The 22591-nt window shown below is 51.0% G+C and overlaps 1 protein-coding gene across 2 annotated transcripts; it reads left to right on the top strand.

Annotated features, from left to right (window-relative positions):
* Window positions 1-13: 13 nt before the first annotated feature.
* Window positions 14-22045, top strand: HPS4 (HPS4 biogenesis of lysosomal organelles complex 3 subunit 2). 2 transcript variants are annotated; one of them, XM_054006539.1, is made up of 14 exons: window positions 14-76; window positions 1417-2139; window positions 3319-3409; window positions 4322-4465; window positions 5503-5610; window positions 6738-6854; window positions 6978-7072; window positions 9835-9907; window positions 11023-11059; window positions 11792-11888; window positions 12507-13428; window positions 16866-16998; window positions 18207-18315; window positions 20563-22045. In XM_054006539.1, the coding sequence occupies exons 2-14, from the start codon at window positions 2099-2101 to the stop codon at window positions 20732-20734; spliced, it is 2139 nt and encodes a 712-aa protein (XP_053862514.1). In that variant the 5' UTR covers window positions 14-76; window positions 1417-2098; the 3' UTR covers window positions 20735-22045. The 2 variants fall into 2 exon arrangements, with proteins under 2 accessions (XP_053862514.1, XP_053862513.1); XM_054006538.1 differs by lacking the exon at window positions 14-76 and adding an exon at window positions 223-589.
* The last annotated feature ends 546 nt before the right edge of the window (window positions 22046-22591 follow it).

Genomic DNA, 22591 nt, shown 5'->3' with positions numbered 1-22591 from the left:
GGGACCCGTAGGGGGGGCGGTCACGTGTCGGTATCATGTGATCGGCGGGCCCAGCCCCGGAAGTGGCTGCGCTCAGGTAGGTGCTGGGGGCCGGGCTGGGCGCTCCGGGGCTCGCGGGCGGGTCCTGCGGGGGGAGCGAGAGGAACGGAGCTGGGGACGAGGGGGCCGTGGGACTCGGCGCGGCGGCGGCGGCGGCGCATCCCGGGAGCTGGGCCGGGGCCGGGCGGGGAGCGCGGGACGCGGGTGAACTTGGTTCTGCCCCCGCCGCCGGGGTGCGGAGATTGAGGCTCTAGATGAGTCGCAGCCGCGGCGGGAGCAGAGGCCGGGGTGAACTTCCCCTTTCCCGCTGGCTTCGGGACCTTTTCCTGGGAACCAGCAGCTCTCGAGACTTTTTTTCAACCACAACTCCGATTCGGCCGACGTGGCTGGGTTTGGGCCCGAGCCGTGCTTGGGGGGGAGCTCCGGGTTCGTGATTCAGTCGTCGGTGCGTCTCTCCTCTGGGCCAGTTCTGAGCAATGCCCAAGTCAGGGGTGATGGGGGAACTCGGCTCGTGGAGAGGCCCCGGCTCAGCTGAGTAGTAAAAACAGAGGTAACCAGCAGTAACTGAAGATCCTTAGCTGCTTTGCACAAGAGTTGGGGCATTAGCCCTCTTGTTCTGACCATTCCAATTTGGTTAACTCCATTCTGCTCCCTAAATTCCCTCTGCGGTTTGTTGGGTGGGTGACTGATTGTTCACTTCCTGGCCTAGTCGGGGTGTAATGCTTTTATCCTGGAGGTTGCCGACTTTCAGAGGTTGAGGGGTGAAGGGTTTGGTATACACAGTACCTCTCTTACTTGCCTCAATCGTGAGGCGAGGCATAACTTTTGATAGAGCCCTTTGAGGCCCTTGGATGAGAGGCAACAATGAAGGACAACCACTAACTAATGGGAGTTCGGAAAGAACTTCCCCTGTGAGTAGGCTTTTCTATTACAGGGGTTTTGTGCCTGTTCTGAAGAATCTGATACTGGCTACTGTTGTACACAGGATAGCAAACTAGATGGGTCATTATTGATCTGATCTGCCATAGCAATCCCTATGTTCCTGTTAATAAGATAAAAAATCAAATTTGGTTCAATTAAGTGAGCAGTGCAGCCCTTATATTAGCTGTTCCATCATTTTCCTAGCTCCTTGTAGTCCTGTTAGGAGCTTTTCTATTTGATTGTCAGCAATATGCATGATTAAGCCCAGATGTAACCAGGTAATATTCCAAACATATTAAATGTAATTTTGCTATTTAAAAGGAAGGCTTGTTTCTGTCCCATGCTTCACTCATGCACAAGTTAGTTCTGTTGAATGCTTGTTAGGTGCTCTCTGTAGGGTCACGTGTCAGTTGAACAAAGGCATCCAAGTATTAATCCATTCATTCTTTACTCTAGGATTAGAAGAGCAACATCAACACTGGAGACCACAGGAAACCATTCAGCTTTGTATCACACAAGCAAGGACTTATTCAAGGAACTGTATCTTCAGCAGAAGGTCCCTAAATGGGAGCTCTTCTGACAGTAATCTCTGTGTAGTGATGACTTTTTGCACAGATAGCCACTTAAATACAAAATAATAAACTTGAAAGAACCAGTGTAGTGTCTTGAGATCTGCCTCTTATAGCTCATTGTTTCTGATGACCATATTCATGCTTTCTGAGATTTCTCATTCACTGCAGGCACTAAGATGGTTTTCCTCCTATTTGGAACATTCTCATAAAGTAGCTTTGTTGGTTCAGTCTCAGAATTGATGAACACAAGTTTTGAAGAGACTTTAATGTTGCATAGGCTCTGCAAGGTTCCCATGTAGCTCTTGTGGGATAAACCTCCAAAATGAAGGCACTTTAGTGGATTTACTCTTCATGTAAATAAGCCACGAGGAACAGTGTTGACATCAGTATTTTAACAAAATCTCCAACATATTCATCACCTAAAGCCAAAACCCACTAAGTTTCCACTGGAGCCTTTGTGGAACAATACATTTACTGCTGAAAAAAATGAGTTGTTTGCATCAGTTGCTTTGGAGGAGAAAGTGCTCCTGAGGGCGACGAGACATGATTAAGAAAATCTGATGTAAATGGCCAGCCCCATTTTATCAGACCCTAACTCAGCTTCTTGGTGAGTAGCACTCATCATTCCTCTAGAGTTGCAAGGGAATGTTGCATGACTGATGTGGAGGCCACAATGGGCCTGTCAACAACATGCCAAGAGATGTGCGTGCACATCATCTTAGCATGTTTGAGTCATGGATAGTGCCCCCATGCTATCAGAACTGGAGAGAGACTCCCTGAGGAAGAATCCCCCAGTCTCTGGCTAGTTGCTGCAGGGTCACAAGCAATCAATTGTGGGCTCTAAGGTGCTCGTTCCAGTAATATGTGAATGCCACATAAACATTGATGAATTTTATCCTCACAGGGGCATTACTGTCATCATTATACGGGTGGGGAAACCGAGACAGAGAGATTAAATGACTGGCCTCCAGTGTCATAGGGGATCTGTGATAGAGCCAAGGATAGAATTGAGATCTGATTTCTAAAGCAATGCCTTCCCAACCTTCCCATCTCACTGGTGGGGCATTCCAGGAATGCTCTGAGAGCCCAAGTTTAGTCTCTGCTTTTTGGTGGAGAATAACTTGTGTTCTTTAGCTTCACCTTTTGAATTGCACAGTCGTCTCGTTCCAGACTTCATGTGGTTTAGTTAGCACTCTTTGTAGCACTCTTGCTTGGGGGCTGTTGTGCACAAAGTTTATGACTGGAACGTGCAGCCTACAATGAAAACAGTAGCTAAAAGACTTTGAATAAATCAGTAAGGACCCAAAACTGTTAAGACCATCACTGGTCATGAGGAACCTCCCATTTTAGTGCTTTTTTGCACATGTGGAGTTGGTTCAACATGAAGTAAGAGCCAATGAAGCTATTGGAAACCATTCCAAATACGTAGTGATAAATGCTCTGTGCTATCAGACTTGGAAAATAGGCAGGGATTTGTGATCCTTCTCCTCTAGGCTTAGCCACAGGTTTGCTGTCCTCTATTTTAAACCCAGAAAGTTGGGAGAGTTAATAGCCCAGATCCTTGGAGTCTTTCTTCTCCACCCTGATTCCATCTCCAAAATCAGTGGATGAGGCTGCATGCAGGAATGTTGCACGTTTGCCATTCCTGTTTTTTTTAAACACTTGTGTATCGCATCATAAATAGCAGAGCTCTGCTTGAGAGAACTGAGGGGTGGGAAGAAATATCAATTTGACTTGGTTGGGAACAGCAAACATCTTCCATCGAGTCAATACTTTGGTTTTGCAGGTGGAACTACTTTTTCCTTTATGATGGCTCAAAGGTAAAGGAAGAAGGGGATCCCACAAGAGCTGGCATTTGCTACTTTTATCCCTCTCAGGTAATGCCTTCTTTTTTATTTTTTCCCAAATGTCTGTCTGTAGAGTTGCAAACAATTTTATATATAAAGTATGTGCAAAGCCAACCTTCTGTTCTTGGAATGGTGGGGCTTGCAAATATCTGGGTTTGGGTAAATTTGTAACTTCGGTGTTTATAAAAAGTTTCTTTATTTTATTTGTATTTTTAAGGCCATGTATAGTGCAGCTCTGCCAACATACCTCAGTCTTGATCCACAGCACTTCTTGTTTTCCAGCCTTAGGCCCCTATGGGTTCACCTTCAGTGCAGTAAAAGACCATGGCACGGCCGCAGCTAGCCTAGGTCCCCTGACTCAGGCACATGGAGCTCAGGCTTTGGGAGTAAAAATAGCAGTGTAGAGATTGAGGCTCAGGCTGGAGCCTGGACTCCGGAACCCAGGGCCGGGGGGTGGGTCTCCGAGCCCAGGCTCCAGCCTGAGTGTCTACATGGCTGTTTTTAGCCCCGCAGTCTGAGCCAGCTCTCTCAGGATCTAAGACTCTGAGCCACTGGATTTTATCGCGGTGTAGACGTACCCTATGTGGCTCTGTGCAGCGCACCTTACGCTGTTCTTTAGCACTCTGCTATTTCGGTTATGGGCCTCTCCATAATGCCCCATTCTGTGGTGGTGATTTGGACAAATATCCCCTAGGGATAAGACTCACTAATTCTTCTTGTTCTCTTGGTAGGGTTACTTGTGCTTAAATAAGACTTCATCCTCAGTGACTGGGATGAAAAGTCAGTGCATGGTGTTATCAAGCCTTTGTTCCATATAGTATAGTAAACACCGTCAGTTACTTTATCATCACCAGTTCCATCATGCTGCTGTGTAAATGTAGTGCCTTTCCAGCTTGCCAAGAATGCTGCAAAATTCACTCTTCCCTCCTCCTCCTCTCACAGACTCTCCTTGACCAGCAGGAACTGCTGTGCGGACAGATCGCAGGAGTGGTGCGCTGTGTAACGGAGATCTCCAGTGCTCCGCCGAGTCTCATTCGGCTGAGAAAGCTCAAGTTTGCAGTAAGGGTGGATGGAGAGTATCTCTGGGTGAGTTACAACGAACAGGAGGCACGTAAGGAGCTCAAATAGTAATAGAAAGTATCTACTATTGTATCAAACTAAGTACTTGTATTGTTTGATATGTCCAGCAATGGCTATTAGCCAGGATGGGCAGGGATGGTGTCCCTAGCCTCTGTTTGCCAGAAGCTGGGAATGGGCGACAGGGGATGGATCACTTGATGATTCCCTGTTCTGTTCATTCCCTCTGGGGCACCTGGCATTGGCCACAGTCAGAAGACAGGATACTGGGCTAGATGGACCTTTGGTCTGGCCCAGTTTGGCCATTCTTATGTTCTTAGGGTGCTAGTGGCAATGGCCTGGCAGCATTCAACCGAGACCTGCAGCTGTAGGATTCGACAGCTAGATGGGGTTTGTGGGCCAGTGCAAAGATGTGAACTAGCTGAAAATAGAGTTCCATGGGATGTAGCTTACAACAAAGAGCTGGGATGCTCATTCCCTGCACAAAGCTCATTGGCGGTGATGGTGGACTTCTCATTTTAGGGGCAGATCTGGTTTCTCTGATGTGATGTGGTCACATGCTCTGAGAACTGGCTCGTTCAGTGGGCAGTTCCACTCAGGTGGGGTAAAAGCCATGCTGCAGGAAGCTCTCCTGAACAGGCAGACCCCCTGACAGTCTAGTTACTTTCATGGATTCTCAGAAGTTTGATGCACCGCGTTGCTCCCTGGCGGAAGAAGTGGAAACCCTCTTCTCGAGTTCATTATCTAGTGAACTGCGCCTCGAAGTATTCCATTTGGGGATGATGTTCTCAGCCATTTAAACATTAAACTAGTGGTCAGGCCCCTGAGATTGTGAGGGAATGGAGAGTATGTGTCTTGAGCTCTGGCTTTCTACCTCTGCTGCCAGGGACCCCCCTGGCTCTCGTGCATCGCCCCTTGCTTTTCCCCAGACATATGGCTACCTAGGGGGCTTCCCAAACTGAGTTTTGGGGAGTGCAGCAGCTGTTTGCTTCTCCTGTCACCTGGCTGCTTCAGGAAAGTTTTTTCTGTAACCTTGTGTGTTGAAGGTGCTGGGCTGTACCATCGAACTCCCTGATGTCAGCTGTGGACAATTTCTGGATCTACTGATTGGACTCTTCAGATTTTACAATGGATCTGTGTGTCATGCTTACATGGTAATTGCTAATTAACAGTGTTGAGTGTTTCTCCCTGAATAGGACGAGGGCATGGACCTCTCAGGGTACAGCTGAAGCCTGCCCAGTTATGTGGAGGTTCACATATTCCCTCTGGCCCTCCTGCCACCAGTGAAGCTCTGAGATCGCAGGCATGCGAGCTGGGAAAGTCCTTAGGTCCCATTTCCACAAGGCAAGATCAGTGCCTAGAATCTCTTTTCTATGTTGTTGTCATCGGCATTCCAAGTGATGAGGCTCCCCCCACTTCCCTTGGGAGACGACCCCACATATGACCTCATGAGAAGATTCCTCGTGTTCAGTCTGAAGTCTCCTTCTCTTGTTCCCCCATCCTGTCCCCTCACTGTCCCCACCCCAGTGTACATCATTCCTCTTGCTCCTTAGAATTTAGGCCTCTCAAATAATGTGCAGGTGCTTTCCATTCCCCTTAGCCTAGCTACGCAGATCTAACTCTTTGTTTTTCTAGCCTCACTTCACTTCTGCGTATCTTTCTGTCTCTTAGATGCCTTCAGATTTGGGAATAGTGTTCCCAGACCTGAATGCAGTATTCCTGAGGCATGTAGAGAGAGTCTGGCAACTTCCTGCCCCAGGACAAACTGCTGCTGCATGCCAAGGTGCAACCGAAAGCCACATGCGCTCATCTTGCTGCCGTCCATGTTGCACACTGGGGTCTTATGGGCTGTCCCCTTGTCACTGGGCTGCGAGGGTGAGCTGGGATGTCTGAGCTCTCTCTTCCCTCTGTCTGTCTAGTGAGGCTCTCAGCCACCCATCCCAGGTTGGAGGGTCTTTCTCCACCTGGTCTCTATTTTCAATAATGTAAAGCACAGTGCAGACAACTGAGATTGAGGTCTAAGCTGCAGGGTTTCTATGGTACCTGTCTGCCCTCTCTTGTCCAGCAACAGTAAATCCTCTCTCGGCGGGGCTTTTGCTGTTGGGCAGACTGGATTCAGTTCCTGACCTTGGTTTAGTGTTTTGGTAGAAGTTTCATTGAAGAGTTACTGCTTAGAAACACGCTTCCCTGAACTAATCATACCTAACCACCTTGGGCACTCTGGATCCTGTGTTGAGTCCAGCCATGCATTGTCTAACCATGGGGATTCTTTCTTCTTCAGGTGTTTTCTCGGGAGGAGCTGAGCACGCAGTGGGACAGGTACATCGAACATATTCAGAAAAACACCAGTGACCTGCACAAGATCTTCAATTCCCTTTGGAACTTGGACAAAACCAAGGTAGCTCTCCTGATCTCTGCAGGGCTAGCTTGTTCTCCTGAGACGTGCCCCCTCTAGTTCTGTTCGCTACTTGGATTATTCCCTGGGGTTTGATGGTTTCATTGTCTTCCTCTCCCTGCACAGGTGGACCCCCTGCTGTTACTGAAAGCAGCTCTCATCTTGCAGACCTGCCAGCGTTCACCCCAAGTGTTGGCAGGTTGCATCCTCTACAAAGGCCAGTGAGTAGCCAAGGACTTCCAAGCAGTCACCGTAATTGTCAGTTCTCAACCCGAGTCGACTGCAGGCAATCCCCTCCTCGGGCTGTACAGTCCAGGGCTACTTTCCCAAGCTCCCTCGGGGGGGAGGAAGGGCAGCGGCTGTACCTCCAGATCTGCCCTCCGGGTACTAGCGGGGACATTACTTACTATGTAGCACTCTCCATCTGGGTAGATCGTTATCCACAAATGTACTCGGGGAGGTGGAGGCCCTGAGGGGTTAAGGCTGGGGTTTCAATAGGCACCGAGCTCCCAGTGAATTTCAGTGAGATCTGAGTGCCCAACTCCCTTAGGCTCATTTGGACAGATATTCAGTGCTTCAGAGCAAGTGAGCTCTTTGAGGCAGGGACTGTCCCTGTATGTTTGGACGGCATCTGGTACAATAAGGTTCTGACCCAGCTAACGTTAGGTGTTACCACAATGTACATTTTAAATAATAAGCCATCAGTGGCATAGCTGGGAAATAAATCCAGGTGTCCTGACTCCCTGGCATGCTCTGTCCACTGGATCTAGATGCCTGTTTTATTACAAACATCGCGTGACACCGACGCCTTTCACATGCTATTCAGGGTGGCTGGGGGCCAGGCCCAGCTGAAAGCCTTTGGTGTGAACTGTTGCTGCTGCTTCCCTACTCAGTGGGTGACATGTCCCTGAGATCAATGCTTTCCAAATGCCATGGTCTGCGAGACGCTCGTTTAAAAGCCTCTTACATCTGATTAAAATGTATCAACATTATCCTTTCCCCTTTCTTAGCCTGCTCTTCCCCTGCCTTGCCAATAATGATTTTGTTTTCTTAAAATGACTGGCTTGCTGGCCAGGTGACACTATCCACACTGGAATGGATGCAGGAAAAGGGAGCCTGCATCCTCCAGGAGAAATGCTGGCTTGATTCAGCCAAAGATTATCTGTGGACAGGTGAAGACTCTACAGCTGTGCATTGTGCCAGGGCAAAGAGAGCCTCTGGGGACAGAGAACATCCTACAGAGCCAGGGGATTAGGGAGTTCAGGCATTTCCTTGTGGCAGAAGTCAGTAAGTCCTCTGGGTCGTGTGTGTCAGTGACACATCTGGCAAGAGGGGGAGACTTGCTTTGCAGTGAGTGCATCTGACCAAGTCTGATCTCAGAGCCAGGTCATCCTTTTTATAGGGGTGGCTTCACACGCACAGCAAATCACATGGGTGATGGTTTTCCCTGTAGTTCTTAGCATCCAGGCAACTTGTTGCAAGTGCAAAACCCTTATGGGAGTGGAGGTCTGGCTTGAAACTGGGCCTTACGTTCATGTGCTGTGTCCTGCAGGCATGTGTGAGTTGTGCCCTTGAACTCCCCATGTGGTCCCATCACTGACATGTGCCTCCGTCTTCTCCAGCATATTGATTTTTCTCGTGGGTAGAAACTCTTTTCTTCTGCAAAACTCCTTTAACCAGAAAGACTCTGGGCCACTAGGCCACCAAGTTCCTTGCAACATCTTCTAGAAATCCCCAAACAGACCCCTAGGAACCTGCAAGCCTCACCCCAGTGCCACAGAGAGAGAGCCTTGTGTTTGAGTTTCTTGCAGAACCTGCATCTCTGCTGGGGGTACGTGAAGAGACCAGACTGATCCTTTCTCTGGACTTGCTGGTGTGCCTGCAGGAGAGGCCAGTGTCACGACAGCGTTAGTGCTGGTTTTCCTGCTCCTTTCCTCTACCAGTGCCCAGCTCTGCAGTGGGAGTGGGGAGGGCTTTGCCTGCACAGGGTTTTCTTTGCCTTGGATCACTGTTACTCTTCACTCACCAAAACCAGGCCCCCCAACGAATGGTAAACACCCAGCAGGCAAGTTTGCTTTTGCTGATCCAGAGTGGAACTGACAGCAAACTACCCTTAAAGGGCTGTCCTGCCCATCTGTCTATAGTACTTTACATTAAACACCCCATCCTCTCACCTGCCCACCAGACAACGTGTTCCCCAAGAGCAGGCAGCCCCTGCTCTATTCTCTTGGCTGGTTTTGTCCTGAAACCTCTTTGCCATGGCCTGTCAATCCACAGGGAGTTGTCTGAAACATTTGTGTGTCATGCGATGTGAGGAGGCCCCCAGTGCAAGGGACAAAAAGACACAGGTTTGCAGCACGGGGTGCTGGGTAGGACTCTGAATGTTATTACCTAGAATGCCCTGTCAGCTCCCAGGCACATCCTAGCAGCACTGGGATCTGGGCCCTGCGCGCAGACTGTAAGGTACAGGTGTTTGTGGGTGTGCAATGAGTTCCTGTGTGCTTTGCTAGGGGAGTGTGGCTTCCCCTGACTCGTCTCCAGGAGGTGCCCTGGGACTGGCAGGAGTGTCTTAGGGCCTCGCAGATCCATGGGCCATTACTGCTGCCTGGAGGTGCTAGTTTGACCTCAGAACATACGTGTCAGTGTGTGACTCAGTTCCATGAAAGCCCTTGGGTTCAGCTGGGGTGTCCGTGTGCGAGCCGAAGGGGGTTCGGAACCTGCTGTCAGCGTGGGGCAAGAACAGGGCACAGCTCCCCCCCAGTGAGTGTACTGGGGCTGTGAGAGCAAGAACCACAGCCCTAGAGAGATCCTACTGGGACTGCATGGGCATGAAACAGATCTGAGCAGCACCTGAAACCCTGCTCGGAACATCTGTGGCTGCCCACTTTGAGTGGTACCCCGCACCTGCCTGCTCCATCAAACTAACGGGGAAGGGGGCCTGACTCTGCTCATGGCTGGTTGTGTTTGTGTTCTACCCTGCTAGGATTGTGAGCACGCAGCTTCCACCTCCTCTCACTGCCAAGGTTCTCCTTCAAGGAACAGAAGCTGCAGACAAGGTATGGTGTTAAACCCAAGCCCAGCAGCATCAGGCCCCAGTCTGCGTGTTACTTGCACCAGAGATCCAGCCAGCACTTACGGAGCTGCTTGCTGCTGATGTTAAATGGTTCTACTGTGTAACGAAATTCAAAATTCTTGTTGACGCTCAGGAGTCAAGTCAGGGCTGCTGCTCTTGGGACCTTTTTTCCTGTCAGTATTTTGGCTATTGAATTCTCTTCAAGATGCCAAAAATAATCACTCACCCTGCGATTAACCTGGCCAAAGATGGCTGTTTAGCAGCGTGCAGAACGAATGAACATAGAGATCACCACTTACATTTGCTGAAAAATTAAATGCTTATTATGTGATTTCAGTTCTTCTTCCCAAGAAACAAGGGGGAAATGCTCATAGCTGATTCAGTACTCATTGTTCTTAAAATAATAATGGGAGCGTGGAAAACGTCCCTTGCTGAATTGTAAACATGTGGCCTAACACAACTTGATCTATAAGAATATATTAAATAAATAGACCTATTACTTGTTCTGTATAGTAGCTTCTTAGGTGAGTATCCCAGCTCTTGCATCAAAATAACTCTTAACCTTAATCTGCATATTATTGATGTGTTACACTGACTGGTTAGTTGTCTTTAGCGTTTCCTATTCATGTGTAATCCCTTTGTTTACTTGTTCTGTTTGTTACTAAATTCATACAGTTTTCAAGAGGCGTCATGCTTGCAGATCTGTATGTAGTTGCATTATGCCACCGGATTGGGAAAGCATCTGTTGCATCTGCTTTGATATTGGTTCCAGGAATGAACAAGGACTGTGCCCTGCCATATTTATGCAGAGACAGTCAGGGCTAGGCTGTGATACTCTCCCTCATCTTGTGTCCTATGTTTGCTTCATGGGTAGCGCCGCTGAGCTCAACATGGCTCCCTGAGGAGTAAGTCACTGCAGACCATGAGTAGCCTTAGCACGGTATTGCCCTCAGGGCCTGATCCAGAGTCCTCTGCAGTCAGTGGGAAGATCCCCAATGATTTCAGGGGCCCTGGGATTGGGCCTGGGTGAGGGCCTGGTGGCTAATGTTTAACACAGTCTTACTGTAGGCCAGTGATAACTGTGTGCTTTACTTTCAGAGCGTTCCTGGAGGCGGGGAGGTGCTGCAGGAACATGGTAAGCCACACTAGTCGCACAGTGTAAACGGGGAGCTGCATCCCAGGAGCATGTGGCCCTTTCCGGGCCTGCTTTCCCTCAGAGAGCCCGATTTTACCCTCTACTGCCATTAAAACATCACGGGGCAGATCTTCATGCTGCTTCCATTGAAGCCCCAGCTGAAGTTCCATGTGCATCCACTTGGGTAGGAGCGTGTGACATGGGTACCACGAGGGGGATCTAGGCACTATTTCCTCATCTAAGGGCAGGTTCTCCCACAAATTCTGTGGACTCCTTAACAGCAGATGTGTGTAACTTCAGTCCCACACGGTGGTGTGTGTCAACTTGGTCAGTGATGAAAGCAGAGCTTGGGGCGTAAGGCAGGAGTTCGAGTTCTGAACAGCGACTCGTAACTTCTTGACTCTGTCCTTAGTCCCTTTGCTGAGTTAGAGCTGAGAATGTTCAGCTCGTGTCAGGCAGCTCTTCCTCCGCCCTCTCCTCGCATTCCCTGCGGGGTCTCTGGAACAGTCAGAAAAGGAACGGGGTATTTGACTGTGCCTGGCACTGTTTGCTAAGGTGATCAGGAAAAGGCTGCCTGGTTAGTCCTGTGCCATATCCCACGCACCCAGGCTGCAGCCCTTTGCCAGAGGCCTCCTTCCTCTCCTCCCCTCCCCTCCCACAGGAGGTCTTTGGTGTCTGTACAAACATTGTAATTTCTTCTCGCTGGGTCTGGGTGCGGTTTTGCTCTTGCAGATCCTCCATTGCCTCGGGATGTCTGCATCGTTCCCGTTTTCCTAACGGAAGGTGAAGCCACCGCACTCCGGGACTTTCCAGTAGCGTGGATGACTAGGTAGGACGTGAATTTCTGATGCAGCAAAGGGTCTTCTCAGCAGCTGAGCTCATCCCACTGCAGAGCCAGAGCTCACCAGCTTCTGCTGCCATCTTCCCTAAGAATAACGAGCCCCAAATAAGGGGGTACTGTCAACTTGTTAAAACTACCATCGTCTGCTTGTCGGGCCGGATAGCTCTAACTGTCCGTATTCCACCCTCCGAGGAAAGGGCTTGCGCTGCTCTCTGCTGCTGTGCTCTGTGTAAAGCAAAACCTCCTCCCCGCCTCAGACTGACTGTGCTGTCATCTCTCGGCCCACTGTGCTCTGAGTAAAGCCTTTGTGCTTGAGTGTAAGGGAGCCGCGTTCCCAGGGCAGGTGATGGGATTGTGCTATTCTGCACGTCCCTCACTCTCCACCTAACCTTACAGTGAGGATCCTAGAGGTTGGAGGTGGGCACAGCCTATGAGATCAGCCAGTCCCTCCGTTGCGGGGGCAGGATTTAATCTCCGATGGAGGGTGGATCAGGTTTTGAACAGGAGATGGTTGGTTGTTTGTTTTTCTGATCGTTCCTGGCCCCTGATTCCCCAAGTGACTGCTACTCACTGCTTAACCGAGTGTCTACTCTTGTCTCCTGTTAGGTTGCCCACATCTCCAGCAAACCCTAAAGGATCTAAGAACACCCTCCGCTCACGGGCATTCTCGGATTCGGCCCGGGTTGATGAAGTCCGAGGCCAGCATGCCCTCGTGGTGAGAGAGCCCCCCCCACAGGCCTCGGGCACTGCTAAAGGAAAAGATGCTCTGAATCCCCCAGCTGGAGCGCTGAGCCCGGTGTTGAGTTCTACCCCCCTGAAACCATCCCCTCCATTGCAGAGAGAGCTGGGAGCCTTGCCCAGCAATTCCAAACTGCCTGCTGCAGAGTGCACTCAGAACACAGGCATGGCCTCGGGGTCCTCTGACTTTCCAAAGCCTTGTGCCCTCGGGCAGGAGGGTCGAAGCACTATGGAACCTGTAACCAACTCTAACACTAGTGAGCGGATGAAGTCTGAATGCCGCAGCCTCCAGAGGCGTCACACAGCCAGTGGCAGCCTCTCCACCTGCTATCCTTCCAAAGAGACAAGGAGAAGCAGCTCAAGCGAACGCGACAATCTGTCAAGTGTAGACAGTCAAGACACCAGCAGCCAAAACAGAACCTTCAGAAGAGGAGATGGAGCAGCCAGGGATGACGCTTCTGAGCAGGAACCTCTGCCCAGTGCTGTATGGGTGGGGCAGAAGTTCCCTGCTGAAGATTGTGGTAGGAACCAGTTTCCTGTTGCTGAAGTCCAGGAGAGCCTACTCAGTGGCACTGCAGAAGGCCCAGGTTCTCCCAAGAGCAGAGAGAATGGTTTGCCTACACAAGTAACTACCGGGATGGACTGTCTAGCAGCAGTAGATTGCACAGTGTCTGGCAAGCAGGCCAAGCTGGTTAAGATGATTTTGTATGTTCACAGAATTAAAGGGTTAGTGCTCTTGCTGCTGGCGGAGGAGCAGTTTAAGGATGACCAGGGGTCCATTGAAGACGTGGTAAGTAAGAAATAGGTTGCCTTTTTAAATTAGAAAATGTTTCATATACTTCCTGTCTTGTGGCAGTGTGGGATGGTGACCAGAGCTGACTCCTGAATCCTGTTCCCAGCTCTCCCATTGGTTACTCTGTGACCTTGGAGACAAGTTCCTTTACCTCCATGTGCTTCAGCTTCCTCTAGCCTACCCCCCAAGGGTCCAGACCTTCCCTAATTAGTGTTACTAGATGAGCAAAGTATGAATGTGGCTGTGACTGAGTAGTTGTAACCTCTGACTAAATAGCCAGCCTGACTCCAGTGTTCCCAAGCAGAGATCACAAGATGGCTCGTGCAGGATTCCTGGTCTGTGTTCTGCTGGGAGGGTTTAACCACGTGCCCGGTGTTCACGCAGGCAGAGCAGCAGCAGAGAGCTAGTCCTGCTTCTGAAGTTAATTCCCACCTTCCGTGTTACAGCTTGTAACTCTAGATCAGGTCAGGCTTGACAAAGCCCTGGCTGGGATGATTTAGTTGGGGTTGGTCCTGCTTTGAGCAGGGGGTTGGACTAGATACCTCCTGAGGTCCCTTCCAACCCTGAGATTCTATGAGATACCAGTGAGTTGTGTGTCTGGCGGTGAGCCCATCTAAAAAGAAACAGTGTTTGAAATGGTGGCGGCTCAAAGCCCCATGCAGCTGGCTTCCTTACCCACGGGACCAGGCAGGTCGGTGTCATTCTGCAGGGGAGCTGTGACACACGAACAGAGGGCATCATGAGGGCACTCAGTGTCAGCAAGGTGAGGTACCAGGACCCAGTGCCAAAGCCATATACCTCTCTTGCAGGCTGTACTGTCCGATGGTGATATGCAGTGAAATGCTCTGGGCTGCTGGGGAAGGGGACACCAGCTGATGCCATCTCCCTAGGGCATTAGAGTCTGCAGAGCTAACACCCAGGCTGTGCCGCTCCCTTCCACAGAGACCTTGCGCATTAGTAACAACCTCATTTCTTTAGCTGTCAGACTCAGCCCAGACTGTTAAGCCAGCTCCCACTGTCAGTTGCTGTTTTCATTCTGAACTGGGCAGGACACTGAGTGCTCAGTAAGATGCAGGACTTGTGACCTTCTGGCTGTCACCTTGTAAACAGGGGCACCACCTCAGTGCAGTAAATGAGGGGTGACTCACCAAGAAAGGGACATGCTGCAAAACCAGCCAAGTGGTTGGCAAGGGCAGTGCTAGCGTTTAGGCCGATCCCACCCCATCCACGGCATCTGGGCCTCGCTTCTGATTCCCATTTGCTGGGGGGGCTGTGGCTCTGCAAGCTAGTACAGCAGTTCTGCAGATGGCTCTGAGGGAGTGCATGTTCACCAGCTCCACAGGTCTGCAATGCCTGATCATCTCCTGCTTGGCTGGAGACCTCTGTCTGCTCCACCCTGCCTCCTGGTCTGTTTGTCTCACTCTTCAGAGAGAGAACAGCTGAAAGGGAAATCAGGCCCAGGTAACCCTGCCCCTTTGTGCCTTTGTTTTTAAATTCCCACTTGCTGGCTGAAGAGACGCCTGGCCCACGTCTCCCCGTGGAGTCCATGCAAAAATTCCTAAGGCAAGAGATGGGGCCCGTGTGGGGTCCAAAGTGCCGTACCCACAGCATTAAAGCCTGTGGTTAAGTGGGAGGCATCGAATAATCAGTACCCCCATACGCGCTGTTTAAGCTGGGCGGGTTGCATTTCTGTTGGGCAGTGACTACGGACGAGTCCGTTTCCTTTCTGGCTCTCCTGCAGTACTACCCTGCAATTTTGGATGGGTGGCGGATGTTGTAGAGAGCTGTTTACCAAAGCTCTTCCTGTTGGAGTTGAATCATTTAAACGTTGGGTGTGATCTTATGCTTTGCAGCTGCAAGAGCTTGTTTTTACACAGCCTAAATGTTGGGCCAGATCTGACATGATGGGGTCCCTTTGGCTGGACCCTTCCTCTAGGTGCAGGATACTTGTTGGTCCCTGCTGGCAGAAATGCACCCTCCCAGCTGTTGTTTTAGGTGGGATTGGGGGACTGTCAGTCAGCACTCCTGGGTTCTAGTGTTGGCTCCATCACCCTCTCTGTCTTACGGCAAACCACTCAGTCTCTCTGTACTGTTTATCCATCTGTAAAATAGACTAACACCCAGCTCCCAGGGGCATGGAGCCTGAATGAATGAATGCGTGTATAGCTCTGTGAGGCCTTTGAATGCAGACACCAGAGAAGTCTGGAGCATTCTAATCACGGAGCTTGATAGGCACAGGAAGTGCGGACCATTCCATTTCAGGTGGGAGGGTGTTTCTGCCGCACAGACCCTCGGGGCAGAGCAGAAATTGTCATGCAAGCTCTGTCTCTGTGCAGACAATTGGAAGCGACTTTGGTTTATCCCTTAATTCTGTTGTACAGAAAAGAGAACCTGTTCTGCGACCAGCAGGTCAGGAGTAGGGTTGGTATCACCAGCATGTTGAATGGAGGCTTAATCCTCCCTGCGGCTGAGGAAAGAACAGGGACAGCCTTGGGGATTAGAAAACTAATCTTCCTAGCACTTGACAGCCAGCAGGCAGCTGACTGCAGTGGGAGATCTCATCCACCCTGCCTCATCCAGGCAGTTCAGCCTGTCGGTGCACCCCACTTAGTAAGAGACAGACCGGTTCTCCAGTGCCTTGTTGGGCAGCAGTCCCATTGGCCAATGCCCAGTCTGAGGCAGGGTGTTCTTGGGATCAGTGGTAGCCCGTGAGTTATTTGTGGAGGATCTTGGTCTGGGTGCTGTGGTTTGAATGGAATCAGGGGCAGAAGGGCTGTTTCCAGAAGCCCATCCAGCTCAGTGGGGGGGGGGGGGGGGGCGCGAGGTTAACCCCCCCGTTTGAAGCTGTGAAGAGCTCCGTTGTCTGCAGGGAGAGGGGGGGCAGTGGGACACCCAGGGACAGGGCGCATCTACCACCTGGCTTCTGCAATTAAACACAGTTCAACTGTATTGCGTTGTAACGCACGGAACACTAATTTTCAATTACAGTAGCAAGTGGCTTCTGCCATCCCAGTAATCAATAGGCTACAAAAAGTAACAGACAGTGCCTTGTGCAAATGGGTGCCCCATAGAGAAGCACTGGAAGGTAGTAAATTCACTGAGTCTTGCATCCTCCCACTGGTGAATTGCAATTGGTGCTTGAAAGGCCCTTTTCCCACGGTAGTGTCCTTTGCCAAACGCCTTGCATTACTGACTTGTGCGCCAATGAATGGACGGAGATCCACCAGTTAATACCAACAGGCCACCAAACAGCCTTGAGGTGATAATGCTTCCAGGTGTTGGCAACCTGGGCTGGATCAGACCCAGCATTTCAGTCCTTCTTGCAGTTCCTAGGGTCGTTTGTATGTCATCCATGTTTGTTGTCTGAGCGGGTTACAGTCCTCGTTAAACAGGGAAATCTGCTCTGATGCACGTTTGTGTTGCACTGTTTGCAGTATCACAGCAGTCTGGCTTCTCTCAATGGCCTGGAGGTTCACCTGAAGGAGACTTTGCCGAAAGACCATTCCTCTGCAGCCAAAGCCACCTACAGCTTTACTCACTACGACTGCATTCAGAACGTACTCACAGGTGAGGACATGCTGCTTTGCAGTACACCCAGAAGAGGAGTTAGTCGCGAGAGCGGGCTTTGCTTTAACTTTCATGTGTTAACATCTCATGCTCCAGACGTTTGCCTGAAATACTGTTTGCCGTTAGCACAGCCATGCTCCTCCTTCCTTCAGAAACAGCCTGGGCTCCTGCTGGGTTTAAGCTCCCGCTGGCAAAGGGCTGTGCCCTGCTTGTGTGGGGTGTGTTCTTCCTGTGACTTGTACGCCGTGATCACAGTCAGAAGTTCGGATTGCCGGTGATCAGCCTGTGCCAGGCTCAAGCTAAGTGCCAATGGGAGAGTGGGCAGTGTCCTTTCCAGGGCAGTAAAGATTCTGCCTGACCGTCTCCTGAGGGCTCGATCACCAAAACATCTTGAACGCATCCCTCCTCCCAGGGGTGTAACTTCTCTTCCAGCTCCTGAGGATAGCAGCACTTGTCAGCAAGTCCCTGGCTGTGAGAAGGGATGACGCTGGACGTAGGAAGCAGGGGATGGAGCAGTGATATGGGACTGACATCTCACATAGCGAGCAGCAGCCCATGGCAGCAAGGCTCAGAGCCCAGGTTGACAGACTCTGGCTTGCAGGGCTCGGGCTACCGTGCTATAAACAGCTGTGTAGCTGTTACAGCTCGGACAGGCATATGGCCCCACTCTCTAGGCTTCAGAGCCCGAGCTGCACTATCTACACAGTGTTAGTTGGCAAGCCAGGCTCCGAGACTGTAGCCCTGGGCTGTGTAGATGTCCCCTTAGGCCAATCCTAGACCACCTCTCCTCATTCCAGTCCATCCTTACCTCTCCCTTCTCCTGCCAGCCCCACAGACGCTAACCTGTGCTAGCCACACACCTTCTCTAGCCCAGGAGAGAGGGACTAGGAAAGAAAGACCCAAATGATTCTAGGCAGTCTCTGCCTGAGGATTTCCTGGTCACCTCTCCGCTCTGTCCATGCTGCTTGGATCATAGGCTCTTCGGGGAATTACTTTGGCTTTCTATTTGTGCAGTGCTTGAGCACACTGAGCCAGTAATCTGCCTTCACCGTCATGCCAGTGTTGAGTCACACGGGGTGTCCCTTTGGCTCTATTCTCCGACCGCCCCAGCAGGGTGCAGAAATCCAGCATCCTCTCCTGCTGACCCAGCTGGGGCAAATTACCCTGCACAGGCAGCTTCCTACCCTAACCCTCCTCCTTCTCTGCAGCAAACCTGCCCCAGGTCCTGGGCGCTCAGGATCAGCACTTCCTGAGAGCGGCTAGTCTGATCCACGCTGACTTCTACCAGCTCCCGACTGCTTCTGAACTGACAATCAGGTAAGGGCTGCCTGGCACCCCTCCTCTCCTCAGCCACCAGAGCCGCTTGGAGGAGAGCGGGGAGCACTTCAGAATACGCTTGCGTTTTAGATGAGGGGCTTGAAGCTACTTGTCTGCAAGAGGCACATTAGCGCCGGTTGGAAATCCCGGACCATGAGCTGTTTGTAGGACCCAGGAGAGCCAGGCAAGGCCACCTTACAAACTCTGTTCTAAGGCTCGTTGTGTTCTTCTGCATGCTCCATAATCCTAGAGCTGCCTCCCTCCAAAGACCAGTCAGCTCAGCTCATTTCCGGAGGTTCAGTAACTAAACACAGGCCCTTTGATTTGCCGCCCACAAGTTGGGCCAGGTGCTGTGTATCTAGGCCTGATCTTCCCAGCAGAGTGAGTAGTGCCAAAGGTTTGGATGAAGACGTAGTGATAGAATGTTGGCAACTCCTGGCACTGTAAGGTTCTAAGCTACAGCTTTAAATATAGCTGTTCCTAGTCAACTTGGGTCTTGGCTTAGAGCCAGAGGCGCCTGAAATTGGCAGTCTCGATTTGTTTTCTTGCACGGCTTGTTGGGGTTGGAAACAAGCTGTACTGTGTGTGGCAAACTAAATTCGGATGCTGCAAGCAAGATGGTCTTATCACAGTCAGAGCCTGTCACAGTGTCCTGGTCACTGCCTCCAGCCTGATCCCAAGGAACTGGTTCTGTTTGCATCCACCCCAGCTGCTTGGCTTCACCGCCATGCCTCCACTCCCAGGGCTACTCTGCTGCCTCGGGCGTCCTGGGAAACTCCGAGCAGCTCTCCCCAGCTGCCCGTGCCCAGAGGGGATGCACACGGTGACAGCAGCAGCACATGTGGCAGTGCATTGTGGGAAGGAGGAGGATCCAGGCAATCTGCTTACATAGGTATGGGTGGGTGGCCGGCCTGTCCACACTGCAACAAACCAACCCTTGTGTATTAGATGGTTTCAGGCAGCAAACTGTGAGCCAACCTAGGCCTCTGCCAGGGACATGCGGTGAGCTGTCATGGTTGCTACCAGTGTGGTCAGCGCGTTAAGTTGATAAACTGGTGGGGGGGTCAGAGAAGAGCCACGAGAATGATGAAAGGGTGAGAGAACCTGCCTTACAGTGACAGACCCAAGGAGCTCAGTCTGTTTAGCTTAACACAGAGAAGGTGAAGGGGTGACTTGATCAGTCTGTAATTATCTCTGGGGGCACAAATATTTAATGAAACTCTTCAGTCTAACAGAGAAAGGTAACACGATCCAGTGGCTGGAAGCTGAAGCTAGACAAAATCAGACTGGAAATAGGGTGTAAATGTTTAGCAGTGAGAGTAATTATCCACTGAACAATTCAGCAAGTGAGAGTGGAGTCTCTATCACTGGCCATGTTTAAACCATGGTTGGGTGTCTTTCTAAACGCTCTGCTCTAGGAATGACTTTGGGGCAGGTCTCTGGCCTGTGCCATACAGGAGGTCAGACTAGATGGGTCCAATGCTCCCTTCTGACCTTGGAATCCAGGACTCTGTTACTATGGGGACAGCATGCGTAGAGTGACCACCTCATTAGCTGGCTACAGAGCCCATGGAGAGACGGGCTGCCACCTAGAACTGGCTGGCTGAGCTGTCCTGCTGGAGTTTGACATGCAGGTGTGAGTCAGACCAGCCTTGGGGCGCAGTGTCCCCTGGAACAACTGGTCGACATATACATGCTGGCACTTCCCTGCTTCAGGGGTACTATGCAGGGGAGCTGCTCCTAGCCAGCAGTGGGACTCTGCCTTCTCCAGAGGAGGAGGCTGATACATGTGGGCAGTGTTTATCCATCAGCCCTTGGTGTGCTAGGTTTGCCTGCCAGCTAGCCGAACGAATGCTTCGGAGGGGTGAATATCTGGTATAGCTGTGGCATTGGAAGGGTTAATCCCAGCTGACGGGGTGGGGAGGGGAGGTGGGCCTTTTCTGGGAGGAGATCAGAACCTGTCTGATGGTGGGGCACCTTGTCAGCCTTTTGTTTTCCCAGGGTTTAGTACACAACAATTAGTACCCGCTGTCGGACATACACGCACCCTGCTCTTATGAAGTGGTCCAGCAGGAGGAGAGCCAGTCAGGGCTGCCCATGCCTCTGAGAGCACCCTTTATTCGTCCTTGGAGCTGGCTGTTTAGCGTCGCGCTCCCATGTGTTCCAATGGAACTTGCAAAGAACAATCAGGGTGCTTGCTTCTGTTTCCCAGAGCCTTGACCTTTGCTTTTCTTCTTGCCCCGATAGGAATGCCTCCACTGCCGTCTATGCCTGCCAGAACCCGGTCCAGGAAACGTACTTCCAGCAGCTGGCCACCCCACTGCGCAACTCGGGGGTTCCCAACCCTCATGACAGTGCGTTCAGCTTACCAGGCAAGGCCAAACAAAAGCTGCTGAAGCACGGGGTGAATCTACTCTGAGCGTGGTTTGACCTCCTGGAATGGCCTACCCAAATCCAAGCCAGAAGAAGCTCTGTCTCTAATAAGCTAAAACGCCAGGACTTTTATTCCATGCCAGCTGCTCTTCAAAGAACCTGGGGGCACAAAGCGTTATTTGCGTGTTGTATCCGTGGTTGGTTAAACAGTGAGTAACCCGGAGCCGCTGAGTGCTTAGCCCTTGGGTGGTGGTCTGTATTGCCAGGTAACCCAGCATGCGGTGCGCTTGCTATGGGGCCACTTTGCATTGTCGAGGGATGGTGGGAAATGTTGACTGTTACCAAAGAATTAAGGAGGCAAATTATTGCAGTGGCACAGTGCTGCTCATGACTCACCCCTGCCTCCTTTAGCGTGACGCACCTGGAGTGCCTTGACTGAAAGCCAACGATTTGCGTGCTCTCAGCTGCACGTGGTGATGGGTTGCTGTGCAATACTTGCTTTGTGAGATGTCTGTCAGGGACCGACTCTCGCTGTGGGATTCCTGTGCCTACGCTCCTAGTCAGTCAGACTTTGAATTATTTACACCTCTGGAGCTACGGAAATGATCCTGTCACCAGGTAGTGCCTCACCTTGAGTTAACAGTGCTCTGCATATTGAATGGAAGGAGAACAAACAACTCTCTCACAGTAACATGAAGCACTTAGGGTTTTATAATAGCAATGTCTGGGAGGTCTCCTAGTCCCTCCATCTGTCTTCAGCATTCCTTACTTTGGTGAGCTGCTTAACACGGTCCTTCCAAACTGCGCACCAAGAGCAGAAAACCACTGTAACCTGTAGTCTCCCCGCAGCATCGCTGCCTTCCATGAGTGCCATTACGATATCAGTTCACAGGCCTGAACACACTGCACTCACAGCCTGTGGTGCAGGGCCCAGGCTGTGCTGTACCTGCACCCAGGACTTCTGTCCGTCTGCCACTCCTCCTATGAAGACACTTTTACTGCCAAAGCTGACCTTACCTCCTTGCTTTCTTGCTACCTCCCTGAATTCAGCTCTACTGTATTTGCCGAAAAGGCGAGAGCCCATTAGCTGATCACACCAAAAAGCTTTACAGCTCCTCTGCAGCTGCCATCTTTGCTGAAACAAACTGAACTCCATTTTTGGCAACTTTTTGGATTGCATCAGATTAGCAATTACGGCAGTGTAGACCTGAGCTACGTGACTGACACCTGTCACTTCTCTGAGACCATTTTGTGTATTTCAAAGATTGCAGCTGCTCTCTGCATCAACATCTATGTGGCAGTTGAAATAAAAAAGTAAAATAAAGAGGAGTCCACGGGACTCATCCATTCACTACTAGTCAGAAATGGTAGATTCCTATTTATTGCACGATCCTCTCACCTGTGACTTGTAACACTGGGGGCTGGCTGACCAGTGGGCTCCCACAGTACCACGTGTATCCAGCGCTGCACTCTCGTTCTGTGCAAGTTACTTTGGTGCCGCTCAGTGGGGTGTGTCTGCTGCTTAGACACCCCCCGAAATCACCCTTCAGTGGCCTTTCCTCTTGACGGCGTGGCAGAGGTGTGTGGGGAGCCCAGCACTGTATGGCAGTGGGTGAGGACAGAGGAATTACTGTGCCGGACCAGAGCTGTGTTGGGAACCTTGCTCTGGCCAGTCCTGTTTGCTGTCTTCCCCTCTGAGCTAGGTCGGGAAATGCTGCCCTAGTGAATCTCATCCCAGGCTCTGGCTCTGCTAGAACAATCATGGTTTCCAGTGGGGTCCCCACCCTGTTTTCATTGTTGCCTGTTTACAGGGCATATTTGTGCAGCCCTTAGCTGGGTGGCTCAGTGAGCTCTGGGAAGATTCAGCTCCTGGCTTGCTGGGTCTGGCTTTGGCAGCAGACAA

Source organism: Malaclemys terrapin, chromosome 16, assembly GCF_027887155.1.
Source record: "Malaclemys terrapin pileata isolate rMalTer1 chromosome 16, rMalTer1.hap1, whole genome shotgun sequence".
Taxonomy (NCBI): Eukaryota; Metazoa; Chordata; order Testudines; family Emydidae; genus Malaclemys; species Malaclemys terrapin.
This window is presented reverse-complemented; position numbering and strand designations above follow the sequence as displayed.

Coding starts and splice junctions, on each gene's coding strand:
- HPS4 (XM_054006539.1), top strand. CDS start 2,099: ATGGCCAGCCCCATTTTATCAGACCCTAACTCAGCTTCTTG. Junction 2,140..3,318: donor GACCCTAACTCAGCTTCTTG/GTGAGTAGCACT, acceptor TTGGTTTTGCAG/GTGGAACTACTTTTTCCTTT. Junction 3,410..4,321: donor GCTACTTTTATCCCTCTCAG/GTAATGCCTTCT, acceptor CTCCTCTCACAG/ACTCTCCTTGACCAGCAGGA.